Consider the following 19,631-nt stretch of genomic DNA (forward strand, 5'->3'; position numbering starts at 1 on the left):
TTTCACACCACTGTATATATATATATATATATATATATATATATATATATATATATATATACACACACACATGTGTGAGGGATATGAAATAAGAGAAAATATATGGGAACATAGATATATGCAAGATAGAATTAATTTAATTGGTGATGGTACGAGCTTTTTTTGTTGATGATGGTGGAGAGTTGATAAACACAGATATGTGTACATAAGGGAAAGGAGGGGGGGAGTACTTTGGATGATAACCGAATAGTGTAGAATAGGTAGAATAGGTAGGTAGGTTGGGTTCAGATGGTATATACCTATACACACTATGTATATACACACTCATGTACGTATATGAACATGTGGGTGGGACCAGGAGGTATACACATATACACACATATACACACATACACATCCATACACACATATATACATAGCTAACCTGATGGACCAATCAGAACTGCCTTCTCCCTATTTGACCACTTCCAATATGGTGGTCGATATGCCTGAGGAAGGAGCACGCATGCTCCGAGCGCGTGCAACGAACGTCATCACAGCGCGACCCCGCACGACCAACGAACGGACCTCCCTGACGCTGCGACACTGGGCCATGAGACGCTGGGAACCACCGGCGCCACCGGACGAAAGAAACAGCTGAAAGAGGAACCGCTTCTCCCCGGGAGCCCTGTGATGTCCCCCAAAAGCTTTTCTTACACGTAAAACGTGATGTGCCTGAAACATTCCGATAGAGAGTGAGTGTACTACTTTACAAATAAATACAGTGGTGTGAAAAAGTGTTTGCCCCCTTCCTCATTTCCTGTTCCTTTGCATGTTAGTCACACTTAAGTGTTTCGGAACATCAAACCAATTTAAACAATAGTCAAGGACAACACAAGTAAACACAAAATGCAATTTGTAAATGAAGGTGTTTATTATTAAAGGTGAAAAAAATCCAAACCATCATGGCCCTGTGTGAAAAAGTGATTGCCCCCTAAACCTAATAACTGGTTGGGCCACCCTTAGCAGCAACAACTGCAACCAAGCGTTTGCGATAACGTGCAATGAGGCTTTTACAGCGTCCTGGAGGAATTTTGGCCCACTCATCTTTGCAGAATTGTCCTAATTCAGTTACATTAGAGGGTTTTCGAGCATGAACGGCCTTTTTAAGGTCATACCACAACATCTCAATAGGATTCAGGTCAGGACTTTGGCTAGGCCACTCCAAAGTCTTCATTTTGTTTTTCTTCAGCCATTCGGTGGTAGACTTGCTGGTGTGTTTAGGATCATTGTCCTGCTGCAGAACCCAAGTTCGTTTCAGCTTGAGTACACGAACAGATGGTCAGGCATTCTCCTTCAGGATCTCTTGGTAGACAGCAGAATTCATAGTTCCTTTTATCACGGCAAGTCTTCCAGGTCCTGAAGCAGCAAAACAGCCCCAGACCATCACACTACCACCACCATATTTTACTGTTGGTATAATGTTCTTTTTATGAAATGCAGTGTTCCTTCTACGCCAGATATACTTGGACACACACCTTCCAAAGAGTTCCACTTTTGTCTCATCGGTCCACAGAATGTTGTCCCAAAAGTCTTGGGGATCATCAAGATGTGTTGTGGAGAAATTGAGACGAGCTTTGATGTTCTTTTTGCTCAGCAGTGGTTTTCTCCTTGGAACTCTGCCATGCAGGCCATTTTTGCCCAGTCTTTTCCTGATGGTGGAGGCATGAACGCTGACCTTAACTGAGGCAAGTGAGGCCTGCAGTTCCTTGGACGTTGTTGTGGGGTCTTTTGTGACCTCTTGGATGAGTCGTCGCTGCGCTCTTGGGGTAATTTTGGGCGGCCGGCCACTCCTGGGAAGGTTCACCACTGTTCCATGTCTTCGCCATTTGTGGATAATGGCTCTCACTGTGGTTCGCTGGATTCCCAAAGCTTTGGAAATGGCTTTATAACCCTTTCCAGACTGATAGATCTCAATTACTTTCTTTCTCAATTGTTCCTGAATTTCTTTGGGTCTCGGCATGATGTGTAGCTTTTAAGGATCTTCTGGTGGACCTTACTGTGTCAAGCAGCTCCTATTTAAGTGATGCCTTGATTGTGAACAGGTGTGGCAATAATCAGACCTGGGTGTGGCTAGAGAAATTGAACTCAGGTGTGGACAACCACAGTTATAGTATGTTTTAACAAGGGGGGCAATCACTTTTTCACACAGGGCCATGATGGTTTGGATTTTTTTTCACCTTTAATAATAAACACCTTCATTTACAAATTGCATTTTGTGTTTACTTGTGTTGTCCTTGACTATTGTTTAAATTGGTTTGATGTTCCGAAACACTTAAGTGTGACAAACATGCAAAGGAACAGGAAATGAGGAAGGGGGCAAACACTTTTTCACACCACTGTACCTGTGATCTAAAATACTGCACTTAGGTTGGCGCTGTTTTTCTTCTGTTTGTATATCTTTTAAAGGTGCCTTCTACCCTTGAACATGCTGCCTACCTGCTTGTGCTAAGAAATCCTCCTTTTCCTATGGCTATCCTTATAACTATTGACTATTGACTATAACCTATGATTCTGTATCAAAACCTGCCAGCTACCTATTGACTATCATCTGCCATATTTTCTGCCATATTCACTAAGAACTGCAAAATTCTGTGGAGCAGCAGATTTGAAACCCTAAATCTGTTATACACCAAAAACCACAGCAGATACCCCCATTTCCCCATCCCATTCTTCTCCCCTCCGTTTTTTCAGTTTTTTCCCCACAAACCTCCTCCCTTCCCCCCTCCCCCCATCCTGGACATATATAATCCAGCAGCGCAACGCACAAAAAAACATTTTGATTTGATTTTACCTCTCTTTCTTCATGTGGCGTCTGTCCATCTAGTCGACAGTATTCATAGCCACGCCACATGCAGTAATCCTCCAGAATGTCGAGCAGTCGGGTCATTTGACTAAAAATTAGGACCCTGGAACCTATCACAGAAGAATACAAGCATTACTGTTGTTATGTGTCCAGCTGCAAACAGTGCACATAAATCTAATCATATTTTATTCATTGAGGCAAGCAATAAAACATATTCCGGTGTCCCTCTATAATTTGTTATTGAATTAGAAATGGATACATGCTTAAACATAGCAACCCTGGGAATCTCAAAGTAAACAGGCATCCTATATGTATACTGTCCACAAGTAAAATGTCTGGGAGAGTTTTTAAAATCTCCAAAATAGAAGCTGATCATGGCTTGGCAAAATATATTACAACACTGCCATCTAGTGTTAAAGAAAACAAGTCACATTTATTAATGATCACCATTTTCCAGGAATGACTCGTCATTTTAATGTAACCACCACAGAAGAGAGTTGCAGCTGAAGGTTGTAAGTAGGGATGGGCGAACGGTTCGGCTCGAGCATAAGTTCGGACTGAACTTTGGTTGTTTGGACGTTCGGCAAACAGCGAACAATATGCGGTATTCGCCGCAAATTTAAAAGCCGCAAAACCCTGTTAAAATCTATGGGACACTAACATGAAAAATCAAAAGTGCTAATTTTAAAGGCTTATATGCAAGTTATTGCCATAAAAAGTGTATTGGGACCTGGGTCCTACCCAAGGGACATGTGTCAATGCAAAAAAAGTTTTAAAAACTGAAGTTTTTTCATGAGCAGTGATTTTAATAATGCTTAAAGTGAAACAATAAAAATAAAATATTCCTTTAAATTTCGTGCCTGGGAGGTTTCTATAGTATGTCTGTAAAGTGGCGCCGTTTTCCCATGTTTAGAACAGTACCACAGCAAAATTACATTTCTAAAGGAAAAATTGTCAATTAAAACTGATCGCGGCTGTAATGAATTGTCGGGTCTCGGGAATATAGATAAAACTCATTGAAAAAAAAAGCATGGGTAGTCCTTGTCCCCCCAGTCCATTACCAGGCCCTCTGGGTCTGGTATGAATATTAAGAGGAACCCTGAACCAAAATGTTAAAAAATGGCGTAGGGGTCCCCCCAAAATCCAGACCCTTATTAGTGCACGCAACCTAGCAGGTCGCAGGGAAAGAGGGGGCGTCCCCCCTCCTGAACCATACTAGGCCACATGCCCTCAACATGGGGGGTTGCTTTGGGGTCACCCCCAAAGCACCCTGTCCCCATGTTGATGGGGACAAGGGCCTTATCGTCACAACCCTTGCCCGGTGGTTGTGGGGGTCTGCGGGCAAGGGGACCCAGAAATAAAATTGTCCCGCAATGTAAATCCATCTCACACCGCCCGACGGACCAGAAAAAACTGTCTTGGTGGGAGGCTCCGGCTAAGTGACGCTTCTTCTCAATGACAGCTGTAATATAGCTGAGGGCGGGGCCACTTGGTGACGTAAACGGGTGACCTTGCCTTCCTTTAACGTCACGTGGCAGGAAGGAGGACTTGTCCAAAAGTGTCTCTTGTAATTTTTACTATTTTTGACACTTTTTTTGTGAATTGGTAGGGGTACAACGTACCCGTTACCAATTCACATAGGGGGTCCCCTTGTTAAAGGGGGCTTCCAGATTCTGATAAGCCCCCCGCCTGCAGACCCCCGCAACCACCAGGCAAGGGTTGTGGGGATGAGGCCCTTGTCCCCATGACCATGGGGACAAGGTGCTTTGGGGGGCTACTCCAAAGCATCCTCCCCATGTTGAGTACATGTGGCCTGGTACAGTTCAGGAGGGGGGGCACTCTCTCGTTCCCCCCCTCTTTTTCTGCAGCCTGCCAGGTTGAATGCTTGTATATGGGTCTGGTATGGATTTTGCTATGGGGGGACCCCTACGCCATTTTTTTTACATTTTTGTGCAGGGTTCCCCTTAAAATCCATACCAGACCCTTTTTGGTATGGATTTTGAGGGACCCCTACGCCATTTTAAAAAAATGTAATTTAAAATTGGCGCAGGGTTCCCCTTAATATTCATACCCATACAGTTTTTTTCAATGAGTTTTATCTATATTGTCGAGACCCGACAATTCATTACAGCCGCGATCCGTTTTAAATTACTTCTTTTCCCTTTAGAAATTTAATTTTGCTGTGGTATTGTTCTAAACAAGGGAAAGCTGCACATATTATAGACACCCCCCCCCCCCCCCCGGCACAATATTTAAAGGAATATTTCATTTTTATTGTTTTACTAACGTATTATTAGTATTATTAAAATCACTGCTCCCAAAAAAACGGCCATTTAACATGACCACTTTTGATTTTTCAGGTTCATGTCCCATAGGCTTTAACAGTGTGCATGCGTTCGTCCGAATGTTTTGCCAGTTCTGGTGAAAAAATTGGGGGGTATTACACCCTACATCTCTCCTCTGCCCTCAAAACATCTGATCACACCAAGATCGGCGTGATAAAATGCTTTCCCAATGGCGCTGTTTATATCTGGTGAAACCCAAGTTATGAAATGCTCATAGCTTCCGGTTTCTTAGGCCATAGAGATGATTGGAGCCAATCTGGTCTCTGATTAGCTCTATGGTCAGCTGGCGGAACCACTGGCTGCATCCTCGGGTTCCCTGTTAGGACAGGAGAGCCTGAGAAAAACATGGAAGACAGTAGGAGGAGGGGACGTTCCCTTCCACTGCTTGTAAAAGCAGTCTAGCCGCTAGGATTGCTTTTACATGAAAGCCGACCGCTGGCTGAAAAGAATGATACCAAGATGATACCTAAACCTGCAGGGATCATTCTGGTATTATTCCATTCAAAGTCCAGCAACATACCAGTATGTCGCTGGTCCTTGTTGGGCATACATTGTAATGTTCTTTTTTTCATGCAGCCTGTGGGCTGAACGAAAAAAAATATTGATTGGTGGGTATGCCCACCATTAGAATATCGGCATTCATCCACCCACTTCTAATGATGGGCATACATGCACCATTTTTTTTAACTGTGGTGGTAAAAACACCTCCTACAGCGATGGAGTCGCTGATTTACGTATCGTGGGAGCAAACACTGTTGCTGTCAAGATAAATAAATCAGTGCTGCAGCTGAAAGCATGCGGGCAATCCGCCCCTAATGTTAGGAGCAAAATTGCTCCTCCACCCCTGCCCCCATGCTTCGGCATATATGCTCTTTTTTTGACTGCGGTGGTGAAATCACCTCTGACAGCGCTGGAGTCACAGCTTTACGTATCATGGGAGCAAGCGCTGTTGCTGTCAGAATAAATAAACCCGTGCTGCAGCTGAATGATGTACCTGCTAAGCAAATGATGGTTAACAATAAAACAAAGTAACATTACAGTATAACAGTAAGACATACCATGCCTGCAAAGCAAATACAATAAAACAGTAAAAATAGAGAGAGAGAGAGAGAACAATAGATATAGAACAATAGAGCAGACAGTAGACAGCAAACATAAGAGAGAGAACAATAGAGAGAGAGAAGAAAAATAAAACCACAACTATTTTTGACTTTTTTATTTTATATATTTTTTGTGTCCTAGTACTGTGTAGTGCTGCACCTACGCTAATACTCCACTAATAAAGACAAAACATCTTCTTTGGGGTGTTCTTTGGGTAGGGGTACCATGGAGGACATACGGAAAATGCCTCTCATGCAGCCGGCTCACTGCATTTGCATTAGCAAGGTGGGCCATAGCACCGTCTGGAAACAGAAGGGCTGTGATGATCTCTTCCTGGAATTTGAGGAAGGATCCAGTCTTTCCTGAAGCTTTGTATAGCACAAAAGCGTTCAGCAGAGGCAATTGAACAAAGTATACACACACTTTTTTGTACAAGCGTCTGGCCTTACGAGCAATTAGGTACGATGCCAACAACTGGTTGTTGAGGTCCACCCCTCCCATATTAAGGTTGTATTCGTGGACACCAGGGTTTCTCCACAACACCAGTCGCCATAGGAATTTGGACTGTCATATCTGCGAGAAGGGAGGACAGAACAAAAACTTTCCGTGAATCCCTCCACTTTACTGCTAACAAATTATTACACTTAAAGCAGGCTCTCTCCTCCCGTCTAAGTTGGGATTCTACAAGCCGTTGGGGGAAGCCCCGGTGATTAGATCACACGGTGCCACATGCGCCAATTTCATAATAATAAAGGTGACTAAAAAGTGGTACGCTCGTCTAATAATTGCCCACATACAAGTGGTACCCCTTTCCGAATAAGGGTGACACCAAGTCCTTCTTAAATCTTACCAGCGCTCCCTATGTAATCTGGGCAGTTCTCCAGCTCTACGTGACTATCTTTTCCCTCGTAAACCATAAAACGATATGTATAGTCTGTTGCACTGTCACAGAGCTTATACATCTGGACCCCAAATCTGGGAAGATACTGTTTATGAGAGACAAGCGGCCAGAAAACTTAATCAGGGACTCATCAACGCAGACAACTTGACTGGGAGTAAACAAGGCTGCAAACTGTTGGTTGAAGTGGTTTACGAGGGGTCACATTTTGTAGAGCCAATCAAATCCAGGGTCACCCCGAGAACGATAGAATTCATTGTCATTAAAATGCAGGAACCGGAATATCTGCTCGTATTGTGTCCTGGTCAAGGAGGCAGAGAACACAAGCATATGGTGAATTGAGTCAGTGGACCAATATGACCGCAACTCACTCATTTTAGTTATGCCCATGAGGAGGGAGAGGCCCAGGAAGGTCTTAAATTCAGAGACCGTAATAGGTCTCCAATCTCTGGCAAGGGTCAACTGGGGATTAGCGGCAATAAATTGACCAGCATACAAATTGTTTTGGTCCACAATTTATTTATAGAGATCTTCCGTGAAAAATAGCGAATAAAAATCAAGTGATGTAAAATCAACTGTTTCTACCTGAATTACAGGTTGGTCAGTGAATGGGGAAAGTACGGGTGCTGCAGAAGTGGTGGGCTCCCATTTAGGATTGGCAAATGCAGCAGGAAGGGCACTATGGGCGCAACGGACCTGTGTTTGTCTTCTTCTTGGTGGCAGCTTGACACTACTCATGCTAGCTACCTCACCAGCTTGAACTGCACTTATGGGACTCGCCACGTCATCAAGCATTACTGCAATGCTGGATGTACGACCAGGATGCACTAGGCCACTGGTGCTTGCCAGTTCACCAGAAGGATGAGCGGCACTAGTACTGGCTCTCTGCTCCATATGAGAGCCCTGTGGTTCTTGCACCTCAACGTCAGCAGAAAAACGGGGTCGGGTACGCCCGACCTTGGCAGGGACCACAACTCCGTTGTCAGAGATGCTGTCTACCAGTTCGTATTCTGAGCCTTAATCTGACAGATGAGTGACTTCCTCTTCACTGTCATCCCTTCCCCTGCTGTGTTTACACTTACACATGCAGGAGAAGGATCTCATTCGCCAGGAGCGATCAACAGGTCCAGGTCAGATATCACTTGCCTGGGCCTGGACATTGATCGGTTCTGGATCGAATCCGATCATCACAGCTGCCATATAGCTAAGACGCTTCACGCAGCCGGCCATCCTGCCGCAGTATTACTGCGGCAGCTGGTCCGGAACTGGTTAAACACAATAAGCACGGTAAAAACAAAATATATTGGAATGGTTACAAATACTGTGTACAAAGTACAAAATCACCACAATTATTGACTGTAAAATTCTCCTAATTCACCCGTCCCGTTTCAGAGCATCTATGTCCCCTTCTTCAGGGGTGTTTATAAGAAGGTCAATCATACATCTATAATGTAGCAATAACAAGAAGTCAAATACAGAGTATGAAAGTGTACAGTGAGCAACATTATTCATAGCATGTATATTACAATAACAATGAACATTGTGTAGACTCACATATTTTGTGGAGATATCATAGGTGAAACATTCCAATAAAGTTATTTAAACACAAAGAGTACGAATGCAAGTGTGTCTCCAAAAATCTGCCTGTTGGGGTAGCTGGTCTTCACAGCGTATTTATTATACCACGTGAAAATTTAGTGCAGCCGGCTAGCATGAGAGGCTTTGGACAGCTGACAACACTGAATCCAAGGGAGCTTAGCCCTATAAGTAAAAGTAATACATGGTAATTGGGGACATATTAAATGGTATGATTCAGCTAGCTTACATTGACTTTTTTACATTTATTTTTTGCTGTAAGAGTTTTTATAACATGTACAAGCAAGATGTATACAGCGAGATTGTAATAAAAAGGTATATATGAAAATAATGTATATACATATGTGTGTTACCTGCTCTCAGTGAGAACAAGTAATTGTTAAAAGGTGGATATAGAACACTATATAGTTGGCGTCGCTGAAAGATAATAGATGTATGACAGAGTCACTTCTGTGTGTGTATATATATATATATATATATATATATATATATATATATATATATATATATATATATATATATATATATATATATACACATATTTCAGTTTGATTTTATGAAATCATAATGATTCTTCATAAGCCAGCCTCTCCTTGTTTCACTATCATTAATGCAACCATGTAGGATATAATGAGGCAGGTTTGAGGTAATATAGATGACATTAGAGGTGACTTGTAAAATGTAATAGATGTCTAGTCCCAAAAACGTGGCTAGACCATATGTGTAATATAAATCGCACCATCTATGTGAGTAAATTATTAAGCGATGAATAACCCTTATGATTGAACCTGTATAATATTGAAGCGTAGCAAACAATTTATAATATCCTCAGTAGGAGGCAAAGGTTGGCAGTCAGGACAGAAAGACTCTGGGCTTGTGCATGTGTATGTATAATGCTTCAAAACATTAGCAGTGGAGATAAACGGTACAATATCAGTAAAGCCGCAGTGATAACCATCCAATGATATTGATACATAACCACTGTCATTGTAATGTATAAAAAGTCAATAATACCTGGTATATGAAAGGCAGCTGCACAGAGACACATCCTGACATTCAAACCCTCAGGTAGATGTCAGCCATGTCTACAGGGCATGCCTGATATACATGTCTCCCTCCAATAGCAGGCACAGCCGATAATTATAAGCTGCGCCTGAGATGGACAAAGGAGATCAAGTGCACATCCACTACAGGCTTCCTGAGTCCTGCGTGCACACCCCCGTTCTGACTGTGCATGCTCAACGTCAGCGCAACGGAACGACGGCATGCATCCATGGCCCACCGATATACAAGCCTCACCAGGGAACAGCGCATGTCTATCAGAGTAGCAAAATGGCAGCCAGTCGGCATAGAATCAGCTGTAGCCACCATAGAAACGCCACCAAGAACTACCAAATCCAGGCGGCTGTGTGTGCCGACATTGCAACGATTCACCTCTAAAGGGTCGGCCACCATGTAATGCATATTTTAATAAACTTTGAATGTTTAATCAGGTACTGTAGGAAGGCGCAGTGTGGGACATGGGTTAACATGGCCCCCTAGTGACTAGACCTGAAAGCACAAATGACAAGCAGATTAATGGGAACACAAAACCCAATAGTAAAAGTTACACATGTATTCTAGGGAAAATGTATATACATAAGGCAAACCCACCTTACCCACTTACATAGTAAGGTACATATAATAGATAATCAGAAAATCAAACAAATATAATAATAATGCAAAGTTACAGATAGAGAAAAGAGAAACTGCAGAGAGCCACTAATTAGGGTTCATAAGCTGTCTATTCACAGAGGTCATCAGAGAGTGTATTAAATATATTTTGTCTTTTATTTTGTTTTATTTCTCCATACCTCCGGAAGAGAAACCTTCCATAAAGGACTTAAAACACACAGCCTTGTTGAGGCCGGGGTGGTAGGGTAGCATTTAGATTGTGTATCCATCGCAGCTCCATTTGGAGGAGGGTCTTGTCCAAATCCCCTGCTCTGGGGCTGGGGTGGATACGGTCCAATATGAGGAACTTGACTTAAGGAAAACTACCTCCATGTACTATTTTGGTGTGTCGGCCCAGGGGCAGTTCAGGGTTACTAGTTTGCATGCTTTTTATGTGCCTGCAAGCATGTTTCCAAAATTCCAATTTGGTCTAACAAATATAAAAACAGCTGCAATTGCAGCGTAGCATATAAATGACCCCAAAGGTCTTGCAATTAGCGAAATGTCTTTAACTAAATGTTTAGCCGTTAGGGAGAATGGGGTTTCTTTCAGTGTACATGTATTTGCAAAAATTACAGGTATCGCACATGTATGTACCTTTATATTTACATGAATCTTTACAAGCTTCCCCTTTATATTCACTGGTGATGAATTTATCTCTGATTGATGTTGTTTTACCGATACTGTACCATTTATCTCCACTGCTAATGTTTTGAAGCATTATACATACACATGTGCACAAGCCCCCACTCTTTTTGTCTTGGCTGCCAACCTTTGCCTCCTACTGAGGATATTATAAATTGTTTGATATGCTTCATTTTTTTACAGGCTCAATCATAGTGTGTATTCATCGCTTAGTAATCTACTCACATATACGTATATAGAGATAGAGTGATTTACATTACATATATGGTCTAACAACGTTTGTGGTTCTAGACGTCAATTACATTTTACAAGTCACCTTGAACCTGCCCCATTATATCCTACATCAGGGGTGCCCAACCTTTTGAAGAGCGAGGGCCACTTAAGCGACTTGGTAACCAGTCGAAGGGCCACAATGAGTGGATGCAGAGCGGACACGGACGCAGCCCCCGATACTTTTTAGCGGACCTTTTTGGAGGAAGAACTCAAGTTAGTTTATGTCTGCCACTACTTAGAGGTGAATGGAGGGTCCAATTGGTTGGACTGTCAGACTGACAGCGTGAAAGGAGTCCAAGGCTGCTTTCACACTGATGCGCTGCGGTTTACCCGCACCACGTTTGCAACGCAGTGTACCTTTGGCTTTCCTGCAGTTTGCAATAGACTTCTATTATATTCTGAAGGTTTCGTGCACTTTCAGAAAGCTCACCAAACTCGCAGGTAACAATAGAAGTCTATGGCTCAGTGCAGGTAAACTGCTCTGCACTTGCGGATCAGTTTTAAAGCAGCCCAATAACCACTGCAGAAAAGATATGCCCATATATACACTGTGATTTTAGTAATAAACTGACCTTTAATAACAGTCTTCTTTCTATTCTATCCCTGAGCAGGAGGTCACGGGACACATCAGAGGGCTACGTGGGCCACATGTGGCCCCCGGGCCACTGATTGGGCACCCCTGTACTACATGGTTGCATTAATTATAGTGAAACAAGGAGAGGCTGGTTTATGAAGAATAATTATGATTTCATAAAATGAAACTGAAATACGTATATATATATATATATATATATATATATATATATATATATATATATACACACACACACACACACACACACACACACACACAGAAGTGACTCTGTCATACATATATTATATTTCAGGGACACCAACTATATAGTGTTCTATATCAACCTTTTAACATTTACTTGTTCTCATTGAGCTCAGGTAACATACATATGTATATTATTATTTTCATATATACCTTTTCAATACAATCTCTCTGTATACATCTTGCTTGTACATGTTATAAAAACACTTTCAGCAAAAAATAAATGTAAAAAAGTCAATGTAAGCTAGCTGAATCTTACCATTTAATATGTCCCCTATTACCATTTATTACTTTTACTCATAGGGCTACGCCCTCCCTTGACTTCAATGTTGTCAGCTGTCCGAAGCCTCTCATGCTACCCTGGCTGCACTCAATTTTCACTTGATGGAATACTCAAATATGCTGTGAAGACCAGCTACCCCAACAGGCAGTTTCTTGAAGACACACTTCCATACATACTCTTTGTTTTTAAATAGCCTTATTGGAATGTTTCGCCTACGATATCGCCACAAAATATGTGAGTCTACACAATATTCATTGTTATTGTAATATACATGCTATAAATAATGTTGCTCACTGTACACTTTTTCATACTCTGTATTTGACTTTTTGTTATTACTACATTATAGATGTATGATTGACCTCCTGATAAACACCCCTGAAGAGGGAAACATAGATACTCTGAAACGGGCCGGGTGAATAAAACCTAAAAAAAAAAAAAATTTCAACCTTGGTACATGCAACTATAGCCAATGTCCTCTTTAACATATTTGTACCGGTTGTTTCAAGGCTCACCCTAAGTCGGCCTGTTCATTGAGATAGAAGAAGACCATGTGACTAAGCCGCATTAACGTGCCTTTTTTTACAGGTTTATTTAGCCACCCATCCGTCATCCTTGTTGAGCAAATATTTGGTAGGTTTCACGGGGGTTCCACGCTGTTTTTTTTCCTTTGCCACTAGGCACTTTTGAGTGTCGGAATCTGAGGTCATCAGCCACAGATGTGGGGACGGTGGATTTGTTGCTTCAGTCTGAACTCAAGAAGGGCTTTGTTATTGGTCCTTTTTCAACACCACCCTTCTAGGTTTGGAGGGTCAACCCCCTGGGTCTTGTCAAAGGGAAGTTTTCTAATAAATTACGTTTAATTTACGACTTGTCAGCCCCTCATTGTTCACATGTACCTAGCCTTAACTCTTTGATTCCATCAGAGGAGTTGTCACTTAAGTATGCATCAGTAGATCGGGCGATACAATGTATCATCAGGATGGGCAAGGGCGCTTGGCTGTCCAAAGCTGACATAGTGGACCCTTTTAAACTTCTTTTGATTCTGCCGCCACTCTGACAGTGGCAGGGAATTAAGTGGAAGGGGTTTTATTATTTGGGGGTGCCTTACTAGTGTGACCTCTCGTGAGCCATACCTTTGGATTGCTGCCCCTCTTTGATCGTGGCATTTGTGGAGTGTCTTGGGACCTCTTATGGGGAGAAAAAAGTCTCTTTTAAAAGGATCTCCATGTAGGAACATCCCTTTTTCTGTTGGATATACACCACTGGGTAACTATAGTATATGTTCACACTACATGATATTATTAATTGTATATACTGTGTGTAAATAATAGTTGATACATATATTTATGATATATTTTTCTCAGCAGATTGTCCCTCTGAAGAAGATCCCCGTTGTGTGGGTTGAAACGTGTCGGTGCTACTTTTCATATTGTTGACATTTCGTTAAAATGTTGATATGAAAATTTTTTGTCTGCAAGTGTATATCCGTACCTTTTTATAATCATTTTCCTACTGGAGCTCATCTTTTAACTATTATGTTAAGTCCTTTTATATTAATAAAATATAGAATTTTCTATACACCATTGATTTAATTTCTAGCTGCCTAAAAACCTCATTTTGGGGGAGTCTTTCCCATTTTTGGGGTTTTATTATTTTGCCACCAAACTTACCTTTGACTCCAAAAGTAGCCCTTGGCTGTTTCATTCTTTCACACAAGCACTCAGCTGGATCCTCACACATAGAGAAAATTGTCAAGACTTTATCCACTATTTAGACGATTTTCTCCTTATCGAAGAGTTGTAAACAGGCCCCCGCCGATCTACAGAAACTGATGTGAGTTTTCTCAGCACTCGATATTCTACTGCCAGTTAAGAAGATGGAAGACCCAGTTACTACACTTACGTTCCTGGAAATCACACTTGATACCCAGTCCATGCAGGCCAGTCTTCCTACAGATAAGCTAGTAAGGATCAGAGACCGTATACATGCGTTTACAATCTCCCAAGTCTGTTTCAGGGTTGAATTACAGTCTCTGCTGGGTATGCAGAATTTTGCGATGAGGATCATTCCCCAGGGGAGGTCTTTCATTTCTAGGTTATTGGCTTTGTTACAGTCAGTTCACACTCTGATTCTCGTGTTAAACTAGATCCTTCAGCTCTATCCAATTTACACATGTGGGATGAGTTCCTCCAACATTGGAATGGTGTCACCATGTTTATCCCTGCAGAGTCTGAGTTTTCCCCTCAAGTCTCAACAGATGCAGCAGCCACAAAAGGCTATGCGGCTATTTTTGACATACACTGGCTGACTGGGCCTTGGCCGGACAAGGTTTTGGCTATTCCAGGGTTTACGGAGACATCAGCTTTGCAGAGAACAACGCGGCAGATGCTCTGTCCCGTTTTAACTACCCACTGTTTTTCCGGCAGGTCCCAGAAGCAGACGCTTGTGCAACTAATGATGAACTAGATACCCACTGGGCCGACACGGCAGCCTTGATCTACAAATCATTGTCTGTGAACACAAGAAAGGCTTATGTCAAAGCCTGGAATGTTTTCCGGGCTTTCCAGTCATGGTATCCTAGGGTTGATGGCTACAGCATTCAGTATCTACTGGCTTTTACTGCCTTTCAGGTTAAACTGGCCCACGGCACTATCAGAACATATTTGGCGGGTATATAGCATTTTTTTGTCTTTGCAGGACCCCAATAGGCCATGCATTTTTTCAGCACATCCTATCAAGGCTATCCTTAAAGAAATTCAAAGGAGTAGCCCTCCTACTGTGGTTAGCAGACTTCCCATCACAGGACATATATTTTGGGGCATGTCCGATATACTCACCAGGTCTCCTTTCATGTTGCTACCTAGCTTGGTGCTCAAGGCAGACATGTATCTGGCCTTTTATGGTTTCCCACATTCTCATGGTCAATCAGCTAGTCAGGTACCCCCGACCACTTCCGGTTGCATCTGTAAGCTTGCAAGACACAGCAGACGGGAGTCGGTACTGACATCAGATTTTTAAAGACCAGTAATGCATGGTGCCTGGTCTTTGTCTTAGACCAACTCACGATGGTAACAGCAGACAAGCCCAGGGATAGTTCACTGTTGCCTTTCCCTAGTGCTCCCCGCTCTCAATTTATGAAACATTGCCGCACCCTAATGTCAAATCTGGGTTTGGAACCCAAAGCATATTCTGGCAAATAATTTCAGAATAGGAGCAGCTTCCGCTGCTTCTTGCCAAGGGGTCACTGTTCATATGATTTAAAAAATTAGGTAGGTGAAAATTTGTCATGCTTCTCCAGCTATATCCTGGATCCACTGGTTGAGATGTCACAAACTTTTCTACATTTGACTGATTAAATGTTGCATTCAGTTTTCAACAAATCTTTTGATAGTTTCATCCTACAGTCTTTATTTTTGCCCCCTTTTAGGCATACTGGCCAGGTGACTACGGCACACCCCAGGTCAATTCTCCATTTCTCCTTCCTTTTCTAAAACAATCTATAAGAAGACTCAGAGTACAAGTGTAAGGCGGACTGTGTTTATAGGAGGAGTCAGGCTGCATAAAGCCTGCCCACCATTACTCCTCCCCTGACGATGATAGCTCACTGTCATGGTTATGCATTAGAGTTGTTCTCCTTACCTGTCTGCATGTGTTCATTTCTAGAGACCAGCCGAGCTTCACCTGACTGCTTTTATTTCCTTCCTCTGGAATGGCTCCACCCTAGCCCCTATCAGACTACACTATATTAACCTTTGCACTGCTAGCCTATCCTGCTGATCAACCTTTGTGTATTAGCTTCCTGTTTCCTGTCGTGTGCTCTGCTTCTGATTTCCGTTACCAACCTTGGCGTGTTCTGACCATCCCTGCTTGCCTGTGACCCTGACCTATTGGCGTGTACCCGACTATTCTGTTCTGCTTGTGGCCCCGACCTTGGCTTTGTCCCTCACCATCCCTATCCTCCTGTTACCTACTGTGGGTGTGAGCTGGGGGACCCTGGGGGTCGCGACCTGGAGCCAGTTGCAGCCAAGACCATCTTCACCACTCGAAGCTCTGGTGAACACCAGCTGGCTCTTAGACTCCGCGCCCCGGGGAATCTTACGCTCTTACCCCAGTGGGATCTGTCCCCCGTCTGCAGCTGTCAGCCGTAGGGTCCACAGCCTTGCGGTGCATCCCCAACCCTACGGTGTGCACCTGTCACCTGGGCTCTAGGTGACCTACGCTTTTCCTGATTCTACTAGGACCCTCATCTGCAGCAGTGAACCACAAGGTCCAGCAATCATCTATCCTCATCTACAGCAGTGAACTACAAGGTCCAGCAATCATCTATCCTCACCTACAGCAGTGAACTACAAGGTCCAGCAATCATCTACCTTCGTCTGCAGCGGTGTACTACAAGTCCCAGCTGACCTGCTCTGCTTAGACCTGCTCATGGTATGTGCTTTGAACTCTTTGTATAATCAGCACACCTGAACTGTTACTTGTTATCTGCACCTAGCCTGACACCTGTACACACGGTCAGACTTTCCGACGGAAAATGTGTGATCGGAGCGTGTTGTCGGAAAATCCGATTGTGTGTGGGCTCCATCTTACTTTTTCAGTCGGAATTTCCGACACACAAAGTTTGAGAGCTGGATCTTAAATTTTTCCGACAACAAAATCCAATCGTTTAAATTCCAATCGTGTGTAGACAATTCCCACGGACAAAGTGGCACGCATGCTTAGCAAAAATTACGAGATGAAAGCTATTGGCTACTGCCCTCTTTATAGTCCTGTTGTACGTGTTCTACGTCACGGTGTTCAGAACGATCATATTTTCCGACAACTTTGTGCGATCATGTGTATTCAAGACAAGTTTGGGCCAATATCCGTCGGAAAAAGTGTCCGACCATGTGTACAGGGCATAAGTCACAGCAAGATTTCAGCCAATATAAATCTGCCCTATAAAAATAACATTCCTGCCTCCACACTGCCGAACAGACCTATTTTATCACTTTCATTAACGTCCTCTCACGCAGCCCCCATCAACTCTTTTCTACCTTTACCACTCTACTTCGTCCTCCACTACCTCCGCCCACTAATTTACTGACTGCTCAGGAGATTTCTAATCACTTCAAAAATAAGATTGAGACAATTTGTCTTGAGATCTCCACTCTACAGATATCTCCCTCACTTTACACTCCTTGTCCTCCTGCACAATTAATACTTCCCTCTTTTAACACAACTACTATAGAGGAAGTCACTAAATGTTTTTCTAATGCTCACCTGAACTCCTGCCCCCTGGACCCTGTTCCTTCTCAAATACTATGGTCAAGATCTGGCTCTATCCTACACTCTTTAACTCATATCTTCAACCTCTCACACTCTACTGGCATCTTCCCCAACCCTCCAAAACATGCGCTAGTCACTCCCATACCAAAAAAGGCCTCACTAGATCCCACTAATCTTAACAACCTTAGGCCCATCTCTTTACTCCCTTTTGCCTCCAAATTCCTTGAACATTTAGTTTACAACCGACTGAGTGACCAGATCATTGAGAATAACCTTCTTGATCCCCTTCAGTCTGGATTACGCCCACAGCACTCCACAGAAACTACCCTCCTTTTTTTTTGCCACCTTAGTAAACTCGTGAACTGAGGTGGCAAAAAAAAAAAAAGAAACTACCCTCCTAAAACTCACAAACAACTTACTAACAGCCAAAACCAATGGTCCTTATTCCGTACTCTTACTCTTGGTCCTTTCCATTGCCCTTGATACAGTTGACCACACCCTCCTCCTCAAAAAACTAAATTTGCTTGGTCTCCATGGCTGCGCTCTCTGTTGGTTTGAATCTTACCTATCTCATCGCACCTTCAGTGTCACTTCACTCCACTTCCTCCTCTCCAACCTCTCTTACCGTTGGGGTCCCCACCAAGGTTCTGTCCTTGAACCTCTACTATTCTCGATCTACATGTCCTCCCTGGGTCAGCTGACAGCCTTTCATGGCTTCCACTACCATTTATATGCTGATGACATCCAAATCTATCTCTCTGCCCCTCGGCTCGCCCCATTAGTCTCCTCACGCGTCACTGATTTATTCTAATCTATCCATCTTTAGACGATCCCTGAAAACCCTCCTCTTCAAAGAAGCCTATCCTGCTTCTAACGAATACACTGTTTTACTTCCTCCATCAGCGCATCACCCACAGCTATTACCTTTTGTATCAATTTATCTTCCCTTTTTAGATTGTAAGCTCTAATGAGCAGGGCCTTCTGATTCCTCTTGTGCCAAATTGTAATGTAACTCTAATGTCTGCCTTTATTTTGTTAAGCGCTATATAAATCCTGTATAATAATAATATACACTTATTGGGATTTTCTTTTTTTAACCAAAGACATGTAGCACAACACATTTTGGCAAAAATGTATTCAAGTGGTTGTAAAACACAGATGTTGCAAAAAAAAAAAACCTGCAAGGCAATGGTATAATGTCCTAGTATGCATCTCATACTAGCACATTATCAAATGCTCACCTTGGAACAAAGCCATCCAGCGCTGTAATGTCACCGCTGAGAAGGCTGACATGTTCCCCCTGTCTTTGTTCCGGTTCACGCGCTCCAGCTATGTGATTGGAAAACTGTTTTTAGGACAGAGTGGAGAGGGATTTAAACAACTGTCAAATTTTTATTGTTCTGTGTCCCTATTAAAGAGATTCACACTCTCTATTTGTCTGTTTATCACAGAAAGTAAAAGAAAGGGGAAATCTTCCATTGGGGACACAAGCTCTGAGGACTCTGATGACAACATGGGATTCCTTCATTTTGAGGGATTTACTCTCACTTCCTTCTTTGGCTATAGGACTGGAACTGAAATAAAATTCTCCCAATGGGACACAGATAAAAACTGTCAGTGGTTATAGCCCTCCCCTATTCTGTCCAAAATGAAAAAAATATATTTTAATATCTACTGTTTTAAAGAAACAAATAATAAGGGTCCACCAAGTCTGCATTTGTGGCGCTGCACCGATTCCCAAAAATAGTTTCTGTACTACTTTTGGCAACTTTGGCAGAAACCCGCACAGGTGTCTCTGAGATCGCCCCCGAAGTCGAGACTGACATGTG

General features: G+C 42.8%; 1 protein-coding gene across 1 annotated transcript in view; it reads right to left on the reverse strand.

Moving 5' to 3' along the window:
• SMARCA1 (SNF2 related chromatin remodeling ATPase 1) overlaps nucleotides 1–19,631 on the reverse strand; it is a 264,681-nt gene that overhangs the window by 151,068 nt on the left and 93,982 nt on the right. The window contains exon 12 of the mRNA XM_077478748.1: nucleotides 2,834–2,955. Within this exon, the coding sequence (XP_077334874.1) occupies nucleotides 2,834–2,955 (122 nt within the window). The remainder of the gene's footprint in view (nucleotides 1–2,833; nucleotides 2,956–19,631) is intronic.

This window comes from Lithobates pipiens, unplaced genomic scaffold (assembly GCF_037356315.1).
Source record: "Lithobates pipiens isolate NorthernLeopardFrog02 unplaced genomic scaffold, aLitPip1_a1.2 Scaffold_1, whole genome shotgun sequence".
Lineage (NCBI taxonomy): Eukaryota > Metazoa > Chordata > Amphibia > Anura > Ranidae > Lithobates > Lithobates pipiens.